The 18,708-nt window shown below is 47.1% G+C and overlaps 1 protein-coding gene and 1 long non-coding RNA gene across 5 annotated transcripts in view; one reads left to right on the forward strand and one right to left on the reverse strand.

Moving 5' to 3' along the window:
- Positions 1–18,708, reverse strand: part of LOC308482833 — a 197,345-nt gene that overhangs the window by 140,203 nt on the left and 38,434 nt on the right. The window lies entirely within an intron of this gene.
- DVL1 (dishevelled segment polarity protein 1) overlaps positions 1–18,708 on the forward strand; it is a 129,656-nt gene that overhangs the window by 18,734 nt on the left and 92,214 nt on the right. For all 4 annotated transcript variants that reach the window (XR_013989391.1, XM_081016114.1, XM_081016115.1 and 1 more), the window contains exon 2: positions 13,978–14,047. Coding sequence is in view for 3 of the 4 variants with exons in the window: in XM_081016114.1 (XP_080872240.1) it covers positions 13,978–14,047 (70 nt within the window). In the remaining variant the exon portion in view is untranslated. The remainder of the gene's footprint in view (positions 1–13,977; positions 14,048–18,708) is intronic.

Consider the following 18,708-nt stretch of genomic DNA (forward strand, 5'->3'; position numbering starts at 1 on the left):
AAACTGCGTTCTGAGCCTGTGACACTGTTGTTTAAGTTCCTCCTGTTGTGTGTGTGTCCCAGAAAGTTCCTTTCCATCCGGTTGGGTCGTGACACGTTTTAATGACTCATGAATTTATTTTCGGTGTATGAAGAATTTCAGAGGTGTTGAAGACGGGGTTGGGTGGGGGAGACATTTAGAGTGCCACAGTTCCCCCCACCATCTTAAGGAACATGTAGTGGGTTGTTGTTTTAAAACATAAAGAGGGGCAAAAGCGACTGAAGAATGTTGGAACAAAGATCTCAATTGGATAAAGGAGAGTGTCTTTTGTGCCCGCAACCGATCGGCAGAGCCGGGATTGGTGAAGCTGACGAGCCTGTGACATAATTGATTTTGCCAGGCTTGGCAGGCTGATGGAAAGCGACTCCCGGTGACGGCTTTTAGGATCTGATTGGTTTTGACAGCCTTGAGTCAGTCGCTGCCACCCCAAATGAGGCACATCGCTCTGGATGGAAGCAGCTCTGGTTTCCCCTTCTCTTCCTCTCTGAATCAGGAGCACTCAGCCTTCAGTCCTCCTGTCTTGACCCCTTGCCAGCTTTGCAGTTTCCTGGATGAATCTTTTTGGTCGGCCTGTAATGAGGCTGCTCTGATTCATTGGGAAGTCATGCATCCTTGAGGCCGATTGGAAGCAGGGCTGGAGAAGCATTAACTAGGGGAGAAGCATTAATTAACATTAGCGTTAATTATTAGCATTAATTAACATCCCCTAGCATTAACTAGGGGAATCAACAAGTTTGTCTCTTCCCTGGTCAGCACAGGCCAAGCACGAGGTTGCTGGCTGGTTAGCTATCCTTGTGACCTCTGATGTCTTATCCCCAGTCTGTGACTCCAGGCTACTGGTAAAGGTAAAGGGACCCCTGACCATTAGGTCCAGTTGTGGCCGACTCTGGGGTTGCGGTGCTCATCTCGCTTTATTGGCCGAGGGAGCCGGCGTACAGCTTCCGGGTCATGTGGCCAGCATGACTAAGCCACTTCTGGCGAACCGGAGCAGCGCACAGAAATGCTGTTTACCTTTCTGCCGGAGCAGTACCTATTTATCTACTTGCACTTTGACGTGCTTTCGAACTGCTAGGTTGGCAGGAGCAGGGACCGAGCAACGGGAGCTCACCCTGTCGTGGGGATTCGAACTGCCGAATTTCTGATTGGCAAGTCCTAGGCTCTGTGATTTAACCCACAGTGCCACCCGCGTCCCTCCAGGCTACTGAGCCAACCTCAAAAGATCACAAACTTTGTAGGAACGGCTTCACACTCCCTGAAGTGGACAGTCCCAGTCAGACCAGAGGGCTGGATGTTCTGGTACTGGAGACTCTGCAAGTCACACCTTCATTGAGTGTTCTCCCCCCACGCTCCCGCTGGAATGCGTCCTTTAATTCTGATCATGCCTCTTCTTTGCCTGGATAGAGGATAGAGAGGGGTATGTGAGTGGGTGTAGAAACTGGCCTTCTGTACCAAGGTGAAATTTGCATTCCTTGCTCTGCCCACTTTTTCCCCTGGCCCTGCCCACCATGCCATGTGGCCCCCGGAAGACATCCCAGAAGGGAATGCGGCCCTTTGGTTGAAAAACCAATCTGTGTCTTCTCCAAGCTGCCAGCAAACTGATGCTATCTCTTTAGCAAGCCTTGGCATGCACTGAGAATCGGACAGCCTGTGTGCTCTTGAACCTGGGAAGGCCGATTTGGCTTTCAAGCGAGCACAAGGCAAATAAAATTCTGGCAATGGCTGTGTAAACAAAGCAGGGATGTTTGTTTTTTTAAAAACCCAGAAAGCCTTGAACATGTAGCATTCCAAGAGTCTGAAAGAGGCCCTATCTGCACTGTGCATTTAAAGCAGTATGATACCACATGGAACAGTCATGGCTTCCCCCAAAGGATCCTGGGAAGTGTAGTTTGCTGGGGGTGCTGAGAGTGGTTAGGAGACCCCCATTCCTCTTGCAGAGCTACAGCCTCCAGAGCAGTCCGACAATTAATTCATCTTCACAGGGAACTCTGGGGATAGCATACAAAATACAATAGCATATTAGGTCAAAGTGCTGGCAGGGAAAATGTACACCAGAATGTTAAAAATCAGAAGCTGAAGCAGACAGGTTCACCCACTGCCAAAATCTGTATCGAACTTCCTTGAAAGTCGCAAATGTTAATCGAGGGATGAGAGAGCTTCTGCAGCTTGGAGCTGAGGAGCTTGCCTTGTTTATCGGAAGATCTTGGGCCTGGAATGTGTGTTTGGGGTGTGCCAGGAGTGCAAGCAGATGGCAGCGCTGATTTAATGAGGGCACGGCCTTCCCTGCCGCAAGGAACTCAGGGAACTCTCAGGTGCTGCCTTCCTGCGCCGGTTTTGCATTAGGCAGCTACCAGGGGACACCTTAAACGACTCCTCCTCGAAGCAGACCTGCAGAGGCGCAAACCAAACAGCCCAGTAGAACGAGGCGAGTGAGCCAGATTGCCTGTTGCCAGCTGGCTGTTAAGTGCCCCGCCTAGTACCTTTAGGGCTCCGCTGAATGCAAAGGACTGGCTGCGTGGTTCGTCCTTTATTTATTTATTTTTTAAAAAACTGTTATGGCACTGTGTTCTCAGGGCAATTAACAAGTTGGGCAATTCATTAAAGAGGGAGGGAGCCCGGCCAGCGGAAACAGGATTTGCGTTTTAAATTGTTTCAGGGCCAGACCGGCTTAGGAAAGCAAGGCGACAGAATATGTCGTGCCATAATAGCAGCACGTTTTGTTTTGTTTTTCGATAATATGCCACTGTGTACCAAAGCCCACTGTTTAGTCGTGCTTTGGCAGATTCAGTTGCTGGCTTCGGTAGGTGGCGCTGTGGTCTAAACCACTGAGCCTAGGGCTTGCCAATCAGAAGGTCAGCGGTTCGAATCCCTGCGACGGGGTGAGCTCCCGTTGCTCGGTTCCTTCTCCTGCCAACCTAGCAGTTCGAAAGCACGTCAAAGTGCAAGTAGATAAATAGGTACCGCTCCGGCGGGAAGGTAAACGGTGTTTCTGTGCGCTGCTCTGGTTTCACCAGAAGCGGCTTAGTCCTGCTGGCCACATGACCCGGAAGCTGTCTGCAGACAAATGCCGACTCCCTTGGCCAGTAAAGCGAGATGAGCGCCGCAACCCCAGAGTCGTTCGCGACTGGACTTAACTGTCAGGGGTCCTTTACCTTTACATTTACGTACCTTTACCTTATAAGACCGTTGTAAGACTTCAGGTCACATCCACATAAGAAGAAGAGCAATGCTGGATCAGGCCAGTGGCGCATCCAGTCCAGTGTCTTGTTCTCACAGTGGCCGTCAAGATGCCCCTGGGAAGCCTGTAAGCTGGATCCCTCCTGCATTTTCCGAAAACTGGCATTCAGAAGTGTTGCTGTCTCCAATCACGGAAGCAGAGCATAGCTGTTGTGGCTAGTAGCCATATCACACATTTAAAGCATATTTAAAGTACAGTGGTACCTCGGGTTAAGAACTTAATTCGTTCCGGAGGTCCGTTCTTAACCTGAATCTGTTCTTAACCTGAGGTACCACTTTAGCTAATGGGGCCTCCCGCTGCCGCCGCACGATTTCTGTTCTCATCCTGAAGCAAAGTTCTTAACCCGAGGTACTATTTCTGGCTTAGCAGAGTCTGTAACCTGAAGCGTCTATAACCTGAAGCGTCTGTAACCCGAGGTACTACTGTACATGGATCCCCCACCTCTGCAAACCTAGGAACTGTGGCATGTTAAGGGTTCCGGGAATGGCAGCTCTTGGGGGGGGGGTAAACTATAGTTCCCAGGATATTTGGGTGGAAGCTCCATACATTAAATGTGTTTTATATATACAGCATGGATGGTCTGTCGGTGAGAGCCCTTCAGCTCTCACTCCTCAATTTTCACCAAACTGCAGATGGCGATTAGGAGCCAAATATGGGTTAAAACAGCAGGGGCATTGCAGTGATGCTGTGCTTTCACCGCACACCAGAATGGTTTTCAACTGGTGCCAGCTCCTGCCACTGACTCAGCAAGCTTTGTTTGGGTTGGCCCCCGCGTGGACATGCGCACAAGGCAAGGCGATGTGTCACTGAGCACTTTCTCCCTGGCTCTTGCCAACGTGCACTGCGCCACTTGGTTCCAGAGCCTCATTTTTATTTAATTTTTTGGCACCCAGCCCCTGACAGCGCGAGCTGCAGGCAGAACCTCTTGCTCTGTGACTCATGGCTTCTTCTCAGAAAAAAGAAGGTGGGGCTGCGGCTGCAGATGAGGCAGCAGCAAGACCAGTATCTTCCTCACCTGCATTTTGGAGGTGTGTCTCACCTCACAGGACAATACTAAGTGCTTATAGTGAACTCCGTCTCCGTGTGTCTGAGAAATCGGTCAGTTGCTTGCTGCTCTCCTTGAAGGAGCAGGTGCGCAATCTGGCGATGCTTCTAGATCCAGCTCTATCACTTGGACGTCCAAGTAGCCTCAGTGGCTAGAAGCACCCTTTCCCAGCTGTTCCAGTCATGATCGCTGTCATTCAGGCATTGGTAACTTCTAGGAGGGACTTCCCTTGTGCTTGATCCAACAACAACAACAACAACAACAACAATAATAATAGTTTATTATTTATTCCCCACCCATCTGGCTGGGTTTCCCCAGCCACTCTGGGCAGTTTCCAACAAAATATTAAGGGTAAAGGGGACCCCTGACCATTAGGTCCAGTCGTGGCCGACTCTGGGGTTGCGGCGCTCCTCTCGCTTTATTGGCCGAGGGAGCTGGCGTACAGCTTCCGGGTCATGTGGCCAGCGTGACTAAGCCACTTCTGGCGAACCAGAGCAGCGCACAGAAACACTGTTTACCTTCCCACAGGAGCGGTACCTATTTATCTACTTGCACTTGACGTGCTTTCGAACTGCTAGGTTGGCAGGAGCAGGGACCGAGCAACGGGAGCTCACCCCGTTGCAGGGATTCGAACCGCTGACCTTCTGATCTGCAAGCCCTAGGCTCTGTGGTTTACACCGCAGCGCCACCCGTGTCCCTAACAAAATATTAAAATACGATAATTCATCCAATGTTAAAAACGTCCCTAAACAGGGCTGCCTTCAGGTGCCTTCTAAAAGTCGGATAGTTGTTTATTTCTTTGACATCTGATTGCAGCTAGTGCAGTATTCTGCAGTACGGTTGGTAACAAGAGGGAGATCTTCTTATCTTATAACACCTCTGCTCAGAGATCTTAACCGGCTGCCAATTTGTTGCCAAGACAAGTTCAAGGTGTTGCTGTTAGTATGTAAAGCCCTTAACAGCTTTGGACCAGTTTACAGCTGGGATCGCCTTACCCCATATGTGCCCGCATGAGACTGCTTTGATCTGTGGAACTGGCACTGTTACAGGTGCCACATAAAGCATCCCGCACTTGTAAGAAATCAAACTCCTAGCATGACAGCACGTACCCTTTGGAACTCCCTGCCTATTGACATCAGGGCAGCTGCCTTCGCTGTACTCTTTTCGGAAACCTGCTTAAAACATATTTATCTAAGCAAGCCTATCAAGACATGTAGAATGCTCATCCATTTTGGTCCAATAAGTTGCCACAAAGGATAATTTACTATTATTTGTTGCGGGAGAAATGTACACTTGATTGCTTTCAGTATTAATGTGACATGAGTGTGAAAATTCTTGAGGATTTTGTGCCCTTCCTTTCCCCACTCCCACAAAGCAGACTTGAGGTGGCCTACATTTCTTGCCTTTCTGCACTTGGTGCTGCAGCCGAGAGGCCTGGGAGTCGTTCTCTTGCGGAGGGCAACTTGATGGGTTGTGGTTTTCAAATGGAAAAAATGTATTTTGAGAGTGCTCCTTCCCGCCCCCCTCTGCCTGCCTTTTCTTTGCCTGGATAGCTCCGTTGGTTAGAGTGCAGTGCTGATAACACCATGTTTGTGGGTTCAATCCCTGTATGGGACAGCTGCATCTTCCTGTATTGCAGGGGGGTTGGAGTAGATGATTCTCAGAGTCCCTTCCAACTCAAATGATTCCTTACAGGACCTGCACACATGGGGTGCCCTTTCTCCTGTTCTGCCCCGAATCTTCCAACATTCTTCTAACAATCTACCTACAGGACTGCTATGCCCCACGGAGGACCTTAAGGTCCATAAACAGCAACACCCTAGTGGTCCTGGGCCCTAAGGAAGTTAGATTAGCTTCAACCAGAGCCAGGGCCTTTTCAACACTGGCTCCGGCCTGGTGGAACGCTCTGCCTCATGAGACCAGGGCCCTGTAGGATCTGATTTCTTTCCGCAGAGCCTGTAAGACAGAGTTGTTCCACCTGGCCTTTGGCTTGGAGCCAATTTGATTCCCTCCCCCTCTTTCTTTTTCCTTTCTCCTCCTGTGATGAGGCTGCATTTTAATGTTTCAATATTTTAATGTTGTATTTTAATCTTGTTTTTAAGTTGTATTCATTCAACTTGTTTTTATTATTGCTTGTTAGCCGCCCTGAGCCTGGCCTTGGCTGAGGAGGGCGGGGTATAGATATTAATTATTATTATTATTATTATTCAGCTGCATTGAATGCCCCTGAGTTCTAGTGTTAGGAAAGAGGGAGAAAAACTTTTCTCTACCCACTTTCTCTAAACCAGCCATGATGTTATAAACTTCTCTGATGTCACCTCTTGTTCACCTTTCCCCTAAACAGAAAAGTCCCAAATACTGCAGCCTTTCGTCATACAGGAGTTAACTCCTTGCAGGCCACTCTTGCAAAACATATGAGCGTGCCAGTCCATGGTGTGTGTGTGTGTGTGTGTGTTGGAAATGGCAAATCTAGGAGGGCTTTTTCTGACAGAAGATCCAGATCAATCAGGTGTCGCCCCACTTACGCAGGGGTTGCATTCCTGCTCCCTTACTCTGCATACTAAGGGCTTCAACAGGTAAATGGAACCAAATACAGTGGTACCTCGGGTTAAGTACTTAATTCGTTCCAGAGGTCCGTTCTTAACTTGAAACTGTTCTTAACCTGAAGCACCACTTTAGCTAATGGGGCCTCCTGTTGCTGCCATGCTGCCGGAGAACGATTTCTGTTCTCATCCTGAAGCAAAGTTCTTAACCCGAGGTACTATTTCTGGGTTAGCGGAGTTTGTAACCTGAAGCGTATGTAACCCGAGGTACCACTGTACTGCAATACTTCCCATGGTCTTCCCTGTCAGTCCCAATGGGCACCAGATTCCACAGGGCACAGGCAGTTATAACCTAGTGCTCCTAGTGTCGCAAATTCTTTTTTCAGATCTAGAGGTGGGTTTCATAGATTTGAGCGCTGTCATAGGCCAGGCGCAGGAATAGCGGGCCCAGGGAATGTGAGTTCCGGCATTCCGAAAGAAATCAGTCTGCCAGTGTCCGCAACGAACCAAGAGGGAAGCTATGGGAAGTTGGAGGAGCGTTCCTCTTCAGCCCAGAGGACTGGCCCTTTAAGGCTCCAAAGTACTTTCAAAGGGGTGGAGCCTGGAGGAGGTATAAGAGACCCCAGTCTGCTCCCAACCTCTGGCAGAGCAAGTGGAGCTCTCCATTAGCCTTGACGCTTTCCCTGTGAAGTCTGGCGTTGGGCCGCAATGCAATAGCTCTCCCAGGCAAACTGTAAGCTAACAAACCATAGATCAAATCTTAGTTACAGCTCATGGTTAGTTGAGAGAGAAAGCTAAACCGGGAGCAACACGCTAGGGCCTGGCTCAGTGTGGAGCAGCAGAACGACCAGGTAGGAGGAAAGCCAGAGTCATCTATTCTAGAGCTCATGTGTTCGTGCTACACCATGGTTTGGTTTAGCATCCTGTGCAAACCATGGCCAGAAGAACAGGCTCCTTTGGAAGGTGATGGACTCCCCTTCGCGAGAGGTATCTAAGCAGAAACTGGGTAGCCATCCCTCAGGGCTGCTGCAGTTGCAAGATTCTGGCCCTGAGTAATGGGTTAGACTAGATGAACCCACAAGAGGGAAGGACTGTAACTCAGTGGCTGAGCATTTTCCTTTCTTTTCTTTTTCTTTCCCCCCCTTTTTTAGTTTTTATTAAATATTACAAGAAAAAGAAAAAAGAAATAGAAACAAAAATCAATACATTACACTGTAAACACATTTGTCTACGTATTTTCCAACATACAGACTAGAAAAGAAAAGAGACAAAAGATAAAAGAAAAAGATACTTTTCATATTCAATAATACCAAATTTATACATCAAACATTACAATATGTAATGCATTTGTTTTTTATGCAGAAGGTCAAATCCCACTATCTCTGCCCGAAGCCCTGGAATGCCACTGCCGGTCATTGCAAAGTTGGATGAATATATTAGGCAATTTCCTATGTTCCTACAAGGTTTCTTTCCAACACCACGATTCCGTGTACGGGGTGGAGAGGAAGCCGGCGTAAGCCACACCCACCCAGCTTAAACTGGCGCTAGCTTTTTCCTGTGCCAAAGGTCCCGACCAAATATCAGCTTATGTTTTGAACCAGCTCCTCCTCTTGTCTGGAATTTCTGCCCAACCCTCGTCCTCCAGAGGGAAATAAAACAAAACAACCTTGCTATTTTAAGAGTTGGATGTTCCGACAGCTTGTGCATAATTGCTCCCTGGAGAGAAGGAAAGCCAAGCCAGCTGTTCTAGGGGGCTTGTCGGGGGGGGGGCTGTGGTGCTCGCAGCCCCCTAGCAGTTGAAAGAACCTCCTGCCCAGAGTAGTTTTGTTTTCTGCTCTTGGAAACAAGAGAGAGAAATGGGCTGAGAGTGCTGGAGTTAAGCAGGCCTGGGAGACCAGGATTCATTGGTCCTGTGAGGTTGGCTGGATGACCTTGGGCCAGTTGCTTGTTTTCAATATAACCCACCTTGCAAGGTTGCTGTGAGGTTAAAGTGTTTGTGTGTGTATGTGAAAGAAAGAGAAGAGAGAGAGAGAGAGAGAGAGAGAGAGAGAGAGAGAGAGAGATGACAAATGGGGAGACTCTTGATTGCATTTAAAGCCAAACCTGCCTGATTTTCACTTCCCGAAACAAAATGTGAAGAAGAAGAAGAAGAAGAAGAAGAAGAAGAAGAAGAAGAGTAGTTTGGATTTGATATCCCGCCTTTCACTCCCCTTCAGGAGTCTCAAAGTGGCTAACAATCTCCTTTCCCTTCCTCCCCCACAACAAACACTCTGTGAGGTGAGTGGGGCTGAGAGACTTCAGAGAAGTGTGACTGGCCCAAGGTCACCCAGCAGCTGCATGGGGAGGAGCGGAGACGCGAACCCGGTTCCCCAGATTACATGACTACCGCTCTTAACCACTACATTACACTGGCTCTCTTCCTCCCCTTCCATGTGAACCCAACTGCAGTCATCTTTCGAAACTCATGGTTCTCTGAATTTCTGCTGTGTGATTCGCTGGCCGAGCCATGTGTACAAAAATGCATATACTTGGGTAAAGTGTGTGTGAACGGAAATAACACAAACAAATGCATTCGGATGAATTTGCTATGGAAAAATTGGTACGTTCGGGAAAAATTAGTGGGATTAAAATGAATATTTAATTGGGGGGTTTTTTGGTCAGCCATTCTAAGCCTGCTAATGGAAAGATGGGACATGATAGTATGTGATATTGCAGAGCCCCATAAGTGTGCATGTGTGTGCATGCATGCGCTCCATCTAAGCCAACCTAAGGAGTTTCAGCTTCACAGTGCAAACATGAGATGTGAAAACCTGCAGGGTGTCTGTTCATTTATTTATTTATTTGATTTGAGAAGGGTTATCCACTGGCCGGAGGCAGGAACACTGGGAATTGCAAGTGAGGAGAGTGGCTGTTGCGCTGGGGTAACTCTTTGGGCCACCGTGAGAACACGATGTAGGACTATGTGGGCCTCTAGGTGGCCTAATCTAGCAGCCAAGCTCTTCTTAATGTTCTTAGGACGTATCAGGATTAACGTTAGATAATGCCTGTGAAGGGCTTTGAACACTCGAGCGTTACGTGCATGTTCAGTTTGGTTAAGGAAGAACTGCTTTTCCTTGGTAACTTTTTAGCTCAGTGGAGGAGCAGGAGTGGACACCGTGGGTTTTTTTGGTACCACTTCCTGTCTTGTTGGCCACACTCAAGATTGCCCTTCCTTAGCATGGAATGTGCCAGCGCAAGATCAATAACGCCAGTTGTAACTTGAAGAGCTTGAAAGAATGGTTGCGGCAGATCTTTTATTTATGATGTGCCAAAGCATTTGATGTGAGGATATTCCGCTCTCTTTGGACCCCCTCCCCCTTTTCTTACAAGCGCTTGGCAGAATTTATATGTTAAAAGATGGTGCGTGTATGTATAGAGAGCCCCTCCAGATGCACACTTGGTTGTGCATTCATGGTGATTTGTCCTCATGATGCTGTTGGGGTGGTTATACATGATCCCACTTTCAGTACTGCAAACGCTTTGGGGCAAACATATTGTTTCCTTTCCAATGGGTGCATGTCCTGTAGCTTCTTGCTGAAATCCTGTAACTTTTACATGTTATCAATAATATTACAGGAGCGCGGGGAGTTTCACTGTACTATAACACCAGAGTGGCAATATTGATGGCAATAATCTGCTAACATTGGGGAGGCATTGCAGAACAACTAATAAAGTAGAATTACATGTCCAGGACAAATCTACCACTAACACACTATTACTGCATCAGTGACATACTGTAGAATATACAGTAGCATCAAACAAAACCAGCAGTCAGGAGATTGTGTGTATGGATGTGCATTCACACCCACCCACCCCTACACATACATAGACCTCTTGCCCACGCGGCCATCCAGCTTTGGAGTTGGGTATTTGGTGTGGGTGCTGGGGGGGGGCACTGTGCCATTGCCTGGACAACCTCTGCCCACCTCTGCGGATTCAAAGTTGGATAGAAAGCTGACGTCACATCACACTTGCCAGAGGGCTGCATGTCACGTTCAGTGTGATGAGCATCTTGTCGATGCCTGCTCTGGATAAAGAGGAGTGTAGTCAAATCAGGTTCAGCGCCTAACTGCTGAAAACTGACTCTCTTGTTTGCTTGGTTGCCTGGCAGAAACCCTCACTCTCCACAGGCGAGTGGCAATTAGCCTGTCCAAATTTGCTACTTGCCACAGCCAACCTGTAAGAAAGGAGATAAGTACTGTTGAAAGAGATGACGATGATGCTGTACTAATTCGCTGCTCAATCTCTCTTCCCCACCCCACCCCATCTTAACCTGATTTGTTTTCCCCCAAGGCGACTCTTAAAAGGCTTCGAAAAAATAAAAACAGAGGGGGAGCAAACTCTCTTTAACTCGTTCTGCTGATTAAATTGCTGCCAGGAATGTGTGATGCAATAAAAAAAAAATGTGGAGCATTGAGAGCGGAGCTATCGAACTCAGTGTTTTAATAACTAACCACCCGAAGCATGTGTGAATCAGAGGCGCTGTTCAACTTCTAATGTGGTTTTGTTAATTCACCTAATATATATTCTGCTTGTGTGCTGGTGGGGCAAATAAACAACCGACACAACCTTGCAGTGTGAGCCCAGTACAGTCATACCTCATGTTATGCCTGCTTCACGTTACGTTCTTTCAGGTTACGTCCCACGGCGACCCAGAAGTACCGGAAAGGGTTGCTTCTGGGTTTCGCCGCATGTGCAGAAGCGCAAAATGACGTCATGCGCAGAAGCGGCATATCGCAACCCGTGTGTGTGCAGATGTGCTGCTGCGGGTTGCGCTCTTTTCATGTTGTAAATGGGCCTCCAGAACGGATCCCATTTGCAACCAGAGGTACCACTGTATTGTCTGCTCTAGCCGGTAGTGGCTCTGGAAGATCCCAGCTCAGGACCGAAGCACGACCTGCAGGACCTAAGCAGAACAACATTCTTCCCCTTCTGTGGTTCCATGCAGCTAGTATTCAGAATCATAATGCTTCTCTGTCCATGGAAGCAGAGCATATCCGTCATCTTTTTCTTCTTTGGCGATCGATCGTAGCCGAGTAAGATTGTCTTCCATGAACACAGTCTTAACAGTGAGTCTGTAAGTGACTGTGGAGGCCAATTCTGGATCCACACGTCCTTCCACAGTGGGGACATAGGTTTCTGGGCAGGAGTTAATCATGGTGAGGGTTTGCCAAGCGTGCCTTCCTCTTAGCACATTTCCCCCTTTCGCCCTGAGTTTGAGCGTCTTCAAAGTCCATGACACCTTTGGTAAAGGCTGCTCTCCAATTGGAGCGCTCACAGGCCAGTGTTTCCCAATTGACGGTGCTTCTGTTTTAGGTTATTTTAAACATCTTCATTTCATTATATATCATTTCCCAATATTTCTTAACAATTTTACAATCCCACCACATATGAAAAAAAGTTTTACATTTCCAACACTTGCTTTCTTTAGTTTTGTACATTTTGCTAATTTGACAGGAGTTTGATACCATCTGTACATCATTTTCGTATAATTTTCTTTAATCGCCACACTGTTCCGCCTGGCCTTTGGTTTGGACTTAGTCTGACCCTTATGTTTCCCTCCCTTATGGTCTTGATTTATTGGCTACTTTAAAATGAAGCTGCATTTTAAATTGCATTTTAACCTGTATTTTAAATTGTTTTTTTCCCCTCTCTCTCTTTCCCCCCCATTATGTTTTTACTATGATTTTATTGGTGTTAGCTGCCCTGAACCCGGCTCTGGCCGGGGAGGATGGGGTATAAATAAAATTTATTATTATTATTAGTAGTAGTATTATTATTAATCATGACTGATCTGTCTTACAGTCTGGATCCAATACTGATAAAGCCTTGTTACATTTAGGTTCTCTGCAAGTAGATTTCAGATGTCTTATCTGCGAGCGGGAGAGAAACACAGTCCTCTGTCTGATTTCCGCCTTTTGCAAACGCATGTGGGTTTTTAAGGGTACCTTTTTGATGATGCTTTGAAGACTCGCTCCTTCCTTTGTGCCCCCCACCCTCACATGGCAGGAGAACCACGGAGGGAATCATTAAACAAACGGAGGGAGTGGTGTTTTTAAAGGAAGCAAACAACGCCAAAAAGCCAAACCACACAACACCGGATTGATGAGGTTTCCAGTTGGTGGTGTCCCCCCCTTGGGACCAAAATGGAAAGATCTGAAGCGAAGCAAGGAGGAAACAAAATTGTGTTTGTTTTGTGAGGGGAGAAGCAGCTCATTTCCCCCTCCGGAGATGAATTCTCAATTTGTGGGCTAGAGAGACACTAATATGGGTTGAAATATTGCAGGTGTGCAGCCAGAAGCAAGTTCATTAACTAATTAAACTCACACATGGGTACAAAGGATCAGTCCTAGAATCATAGAGCTGGAAGAGGGACCCCAAGGGGCATCTAGTCTCACCCCCCTGCAATGCAGGAATCACAGCTAAAGATATAGGTATATCAGTACCCAAATCTGAATTGTTAAATTGTGTTATTAGTGTTATTGTGGTTTTTGTTGTATGTGTTTTTTGTGGTTGCTGTTTGTATTGAAAAAATGATTTAAAAAAACAACAGCTAAAGAATCCCTGACAAGCGGCCACCAGATCTCTGTTAAAAACAACAGCGACAACAACCAGTGAAGGAGAGTCGATCACCTTCCGAAGTCCAAAATTGTCAGTTTTTTGAAATTCCAAACCTTCATAACTCAAAAACAGGATGAGATGAAAAATTAAAATTTTAGATTTAAACTTAGTTTTGCTCATTCAGCGAGTGTACAAAATATTAAGAAAATTGGTAAAAAAGAAAGAAAGTTGGATCACTTGAGTCTTGTCTTTTCCAGGTTAAACATACCCAGTTCCCTGTATGCCTAGAGAAAGCTCACTGCTCAATCTCTGCATGGGGGGACTGTGTTGCTCAAAAGAGAATTTCCTTTGCCTGCAAAAGCAAGCAGTATAATATAAATTTTATAAAATAAATAGATAGATAGATAAATAGATGATAGTTTCTTTCCTTCTTTTCAAAGCACTGCACGTTAAAATGCCGTTCTCCGATATGAACTCCTGATGTTTTCTTGTTTCTCTCATCATCATCCATCCAGGGTTGTGAAAGAGGAGATCTCAGACGACAATGCAAAGCTGCCCTGCTTCAATGGACGCGTCGTGTCTTGGGTATGTAGAGCCCTTTCAGTTCTGTGATTGGTAGTGGTGGAGAGCGGTGGGGGCGGGACTGGCAGACATCCTGGGGGTGGGGCGCGCCACCTGCGGGGGCGTGGCACCCAGCACGGGCCGGGGGGCAGCCGCGATGGCACCCTGGGGATCGCGCTGCCGGGGGCGGTGTGCTCCCCCCGCACTCCTCTTCCTCTGCCAGTGGCAATTGGTAGAAATGTTTTGGGGCCCTGCAGGAGCCGTTGCTAGATCTAATAACATAAGAGTGGTTTTACAGTCTATCCCTTCTCTTGGAAAACTCAACATTTACACAATGTTTGTTGTTGTTGTTTAGTCGTTTAGTCGTGTCCGACTCTTCGTGACCCCATGGACCAGAGCACGCCAGGCACTTCTGTCCTCCACTGCCTCCCTCAGTTTGGCCAAACTCATGCTGGTAGCTTCAAGAACACCATCCAACCATCTCATCCTCTGTCGTCCCCTTCTCCTTGTGCCCTCCATCTTTCCCAACATCAGGGTCTTCTCCAGGGAGTCTTCTCTTCTCATGAGGTGGCCAAAGTATTGGAGCCTCAGCTTCACGATCTGTCCTTCCAGTGAGCACTCAGGGCTGATTTCCTTAAGAATGGATACGTTTGATCTTCTTGCAGTCCATGGGACTCTCAAGAGTCTCCTCCAGCACCATAATTCAAAAGCATCAATTCTTCGGCGATCAGCCTTCTTTATGGTCCAGCTGTCACTTCCATACATCACTACTGGGAAAACCATGGCTTTTACTATACGAACCTTTGTTGGCAAGGTGATGTCTCTGCTTTTTAAGATGTTGTCTAGGTTTGCCATCGCCTTTCTCCCAAGGAGCAGGCGTCTTTTAATTTCGTGACTGCTGTCACCATCTGCAGTGATCATGGAGCCCAAGAAAGTAAAATCTCTCACTGCCTCCATTTCTTCCCCTTCTATTTGCCAGGAGGTGATGGGCCCAGTGGCCATGATCTTAGTTTTTTTGATATTGAGCTTCAGACCATATTTTGCGCTCTCCTCTTTCACCCTCATTAAAAGGTTCTTTAATTCCTCTTCACTTTCTGCCATCAAGGTTGTGTCATCTGCATATCTGAGGTTGTTGATATTTCTTCCGGCAATCTTAATTCCGGCTTGGGATTCATCCAGCCCAGCCTTTCGCATGATGAATTCTGCATATAAGTTAAATAAGCAGGGAGACAATATACAGCCTTGCCGTACTCCTTTCCCAATTTTAAACCAATCAGTTGTTCCATATCCAGTTCTAACTGTAGCTTCTTGTCCCACATAGAGATTTCTCAGGAGACAGATGAGGTGATCCGGCACTCCCATTTCTTTAAGAACTTGCCATAGTTTGCTGTGGTCGACACAGTCAAAGGCTTTTGCATAGTCAATGAAGCAGAAGTAGATGTCTTCTGGAACTCTCTAGCTTTCTCCATAATCCAGCGCATGTTTGCAATTTGGTCTCTGGTTCCTCTGCCTTTTCTAAATCCAGCTTGCACTTCTGGGAGTTCTCGGTCCACATACTGCTTGAGCCTTCCTTGTAGAATTTTAAGCATAACCTTGCTAGCATGTGAAATGAGTGAAATTGTGCGGTAGTTGGAGCATTCTTTGGCACTGCCTTTCTTTGGGATTGGGATGTAGACTGATCTTCTCCAATCCTCTGGCCACTGCTGAGTTTTCCAAACTTGCTGGCATATTGAGTGTAGCACCTTAACAGCATCATCTTTTAAAATTTTAAACACAATGTTAGAACAGTTCAAAACAATTCCCAAAATTAGGCAGTTTCTTATTAAAATCCCATCAGATGTTAACTGACAGCCAATCCAAACTATTTCCGCCTCATACCTAGTCAGAGAATACCACTGTGGGTGCGCATTTGTTTTGCTGATGTGTGCTTGCATTGCTTTGGAAAATGCGAATTAGGATAATTAATGGCCTTTAAGTGCCAGCTGTTTGGACGTGGGTGGAGCTGTGGTCTAAACCACTGAGCCTAGGGCTTGCCGATCAGAAGATAGGCAGTTCAAATCCCCGCGACGGGGTGGGCTCCCATTGCTCGATCCCAGCTCCTGCCAACGTAGCAGTTTGAAAGCACATCAAAGTGCAAGTAGATAAATAGGGACCGCTCCGGCGGGAAGGTAAACGGCGTTTCCGTGTGCTGCTCTGGTTTCACCAGAAGCGTCTTAGTCATGCTGGCCTCATGACCTGCAAAACCTGTCTGCGGACAAATGCCGGCTCCCTTGGCCAGTAAAGCAAGATGAGTGCCACAACCCCAGAGTTGTTCAGACTGGACTTAACTGTCAGGGGTCCTTTACCTTTACAGTGGTGCCTCGCAAGACGAAATTAATCCGTTCCGCGAGTCTCTTCGTCTAGCGGTTTTTTTGTCTTGCGAAGCAACCCTATTAGCGGCTTAGCGGATTAGCGCTATTAGCGGTTTAGCGGCTATTAAAGGCTTAGCGGCTTAGCGGATTAGCTGCTAAAAGGCTATTAAAGGCTTAGCGGCTTAGAAAAAGGGGGGGGGAGCGGAAAAAAAATCTCAAGTCTCACAATACATTTTCGTCTTGCGAAGCAAGCCCATAGGGAAATTCGTCCTGCGAAGCGCATTGAAAACGGAAAACCCTTTCGTCTAGCGGGTTTTCCGTCTTGCGAGGCATTCGTCTTGCGGGGCACCACTGTAATTGTGAGCTGGATCCAATTCCTACCTCGCTTCTAATTCTGATGTCTGGGTTGTAAGTTATGATTGCAGCTTCCCAGTACTATCTTAAGACCTGGCTTCTGCACTCTGCCTGTTTGGCGTGGGCCTGGTTCCCACCTGTGTGCTCGCCTCTTAACAGTGGCTGCCGCATAGCCATTACAGGTAAAATATCTCAGGTACACCTTCCACATTCCCTCGTATGCCTTTGTTTTTCTGCATAGGCTGTGTGCTCAAGCTGCATGGGGCCACATGTTGAGAAATCAAGTGATGGTGTTTTTTTGTTTTTAGCCGACAGGTGCTTTGCTCTAATGCCCTTGCTCGGCTTAAAAGCCTGCAATCACACTATTATTATTATTATTATTATTATTATTATTATTATTCCACTCTGCAAAAATTCCCATGCTTGCTGGCAGATTCTGCAGGCGCTAAGCTATTGACTCTCTGTGTGTGTGTGTCCTTTGCCGTTTATTTTGTATTGGGAGGTTTATGAGCGGTTTGCCGCGATTCGGCATGGCTTTACGACTCTTGAGGGTGACTCACAGCGCTAACGTGCCTTTAAGTCAAATGGGGGTGGATTTATGAGTGCTTTTAAAGCTTGGTGTGGATATAATCATTTTTCTGGGATCCTTTTACCAAACATTTCTTCAGAGCTGTCCTAGTTCTTGAGTTGTATCCCTAGCTAGTTCTACTCAGAGAGTAGCTAGTGAACATGGCTAATTATAGTCCATACATTTCAGTGGGTTTACTCTTGAGTAGAGTTAGTTGGCTATAACCCCTTGTTCCTAGCATCATTACTTGACGGTTACTGAGGGCTGCTGGGTAGACTTCAAACGCATTAGCTAGGCGCTTTTATGAAATAATGTGTGGCAGTTTTAGAAACTCAGATTATATAAGCCAGGCTCCAAATGGCTCCTTAAACCAGGGTTACAGTCACCAACACAGAATCCCAAGTTGCCATTTTGCGGCCAGACGGCTTGAAAGTCGTATTTTTCAATACAACTTCTTGGTTCCTGAAAGTAATTCTGATTGTGCAGATAAAATGCAACAGGTAGAATTCTACAGGATGTGTTGCTAGTGTGTGAAAGAAGTCAAGATCCAAGGATCCCCAGGCATGCACCTCTAGGTGGAGGAGACATCAGGCACCATCCTGATGCCCGGGCATCTTCACTTGGTTGCAAGTGGCCAATAGCCAGGTGCAAAATGCTTAAAATGCGAATTTTGAACACTGATGTGTGGTTTATGGCAATTGCACACAAGGGCTTTGTTGTCTCTGGCACTCCTTGCTTCAGCAGTGGGCAACCTTGTGGTCCTCCAGATGATGCCCAGCTTCCCATCAGCCCCAACCAACATGGCTAATGGTCAGGGATGATGGGAGTTGTAGTCCACCAACTTCTGCGAGAGTCATGGATTCCTCATCGCTGTTCTGCTTTGAACAAAGGAAGTTGCCTTATTCCAGGCCAGAGGCCCAGCTAGTCCAGGATCCTGTTCTCACACCGTGGCCAATCAAATTCCTCCAGGCATAGCATGAAGGCAACAGCCCTCCCTCACTGTTAGTCATAAGAACCTAAAAGGAGCTCTGCTGGATCAGGCCAATGACCCATGTAGTCCAGCGTTCTGTTCTCACATTGGCCAACCAGATGCCCCAGCCGAGATCCCACAAACAAGACCTGAGCGCAACAGCAAATCTCGCCACTTGTGATTCCCTGCAACTGTTATACAGAGGCATCTTGCCTCTGACAGTGGATGCAGAACATAACCAGTATGGCTAGTAGCCATTGATAAGCCTTGCGTTCTATGAAAGTTCCTGCTGGCATCGTAGAGAACTTCTCCCTTTTCTTCTGCTTAGCGCCACAGGCAAAGCCACAATGCTGAATGGAGTTAGCGTGCCTTCATGACTCACGGCAAGAAGCATCTGCAACTGAAGATCAGGTTGTTGCTGGAGTTTGTGCCTTGCATAGGA

Source organism: Podarcis pityusensis (genome assembly GCF_964106645.2).
Source record: "Podarcis pityusensis genome assembly, chromosome: 8".
In the NCBI taxonomy this organism is placed as follows: Eukaryota; Metazoa; Chordata; class Lepidosauria; order Squamata; family Lacertidae; genus Podarcis; species Podarcis pityusensis.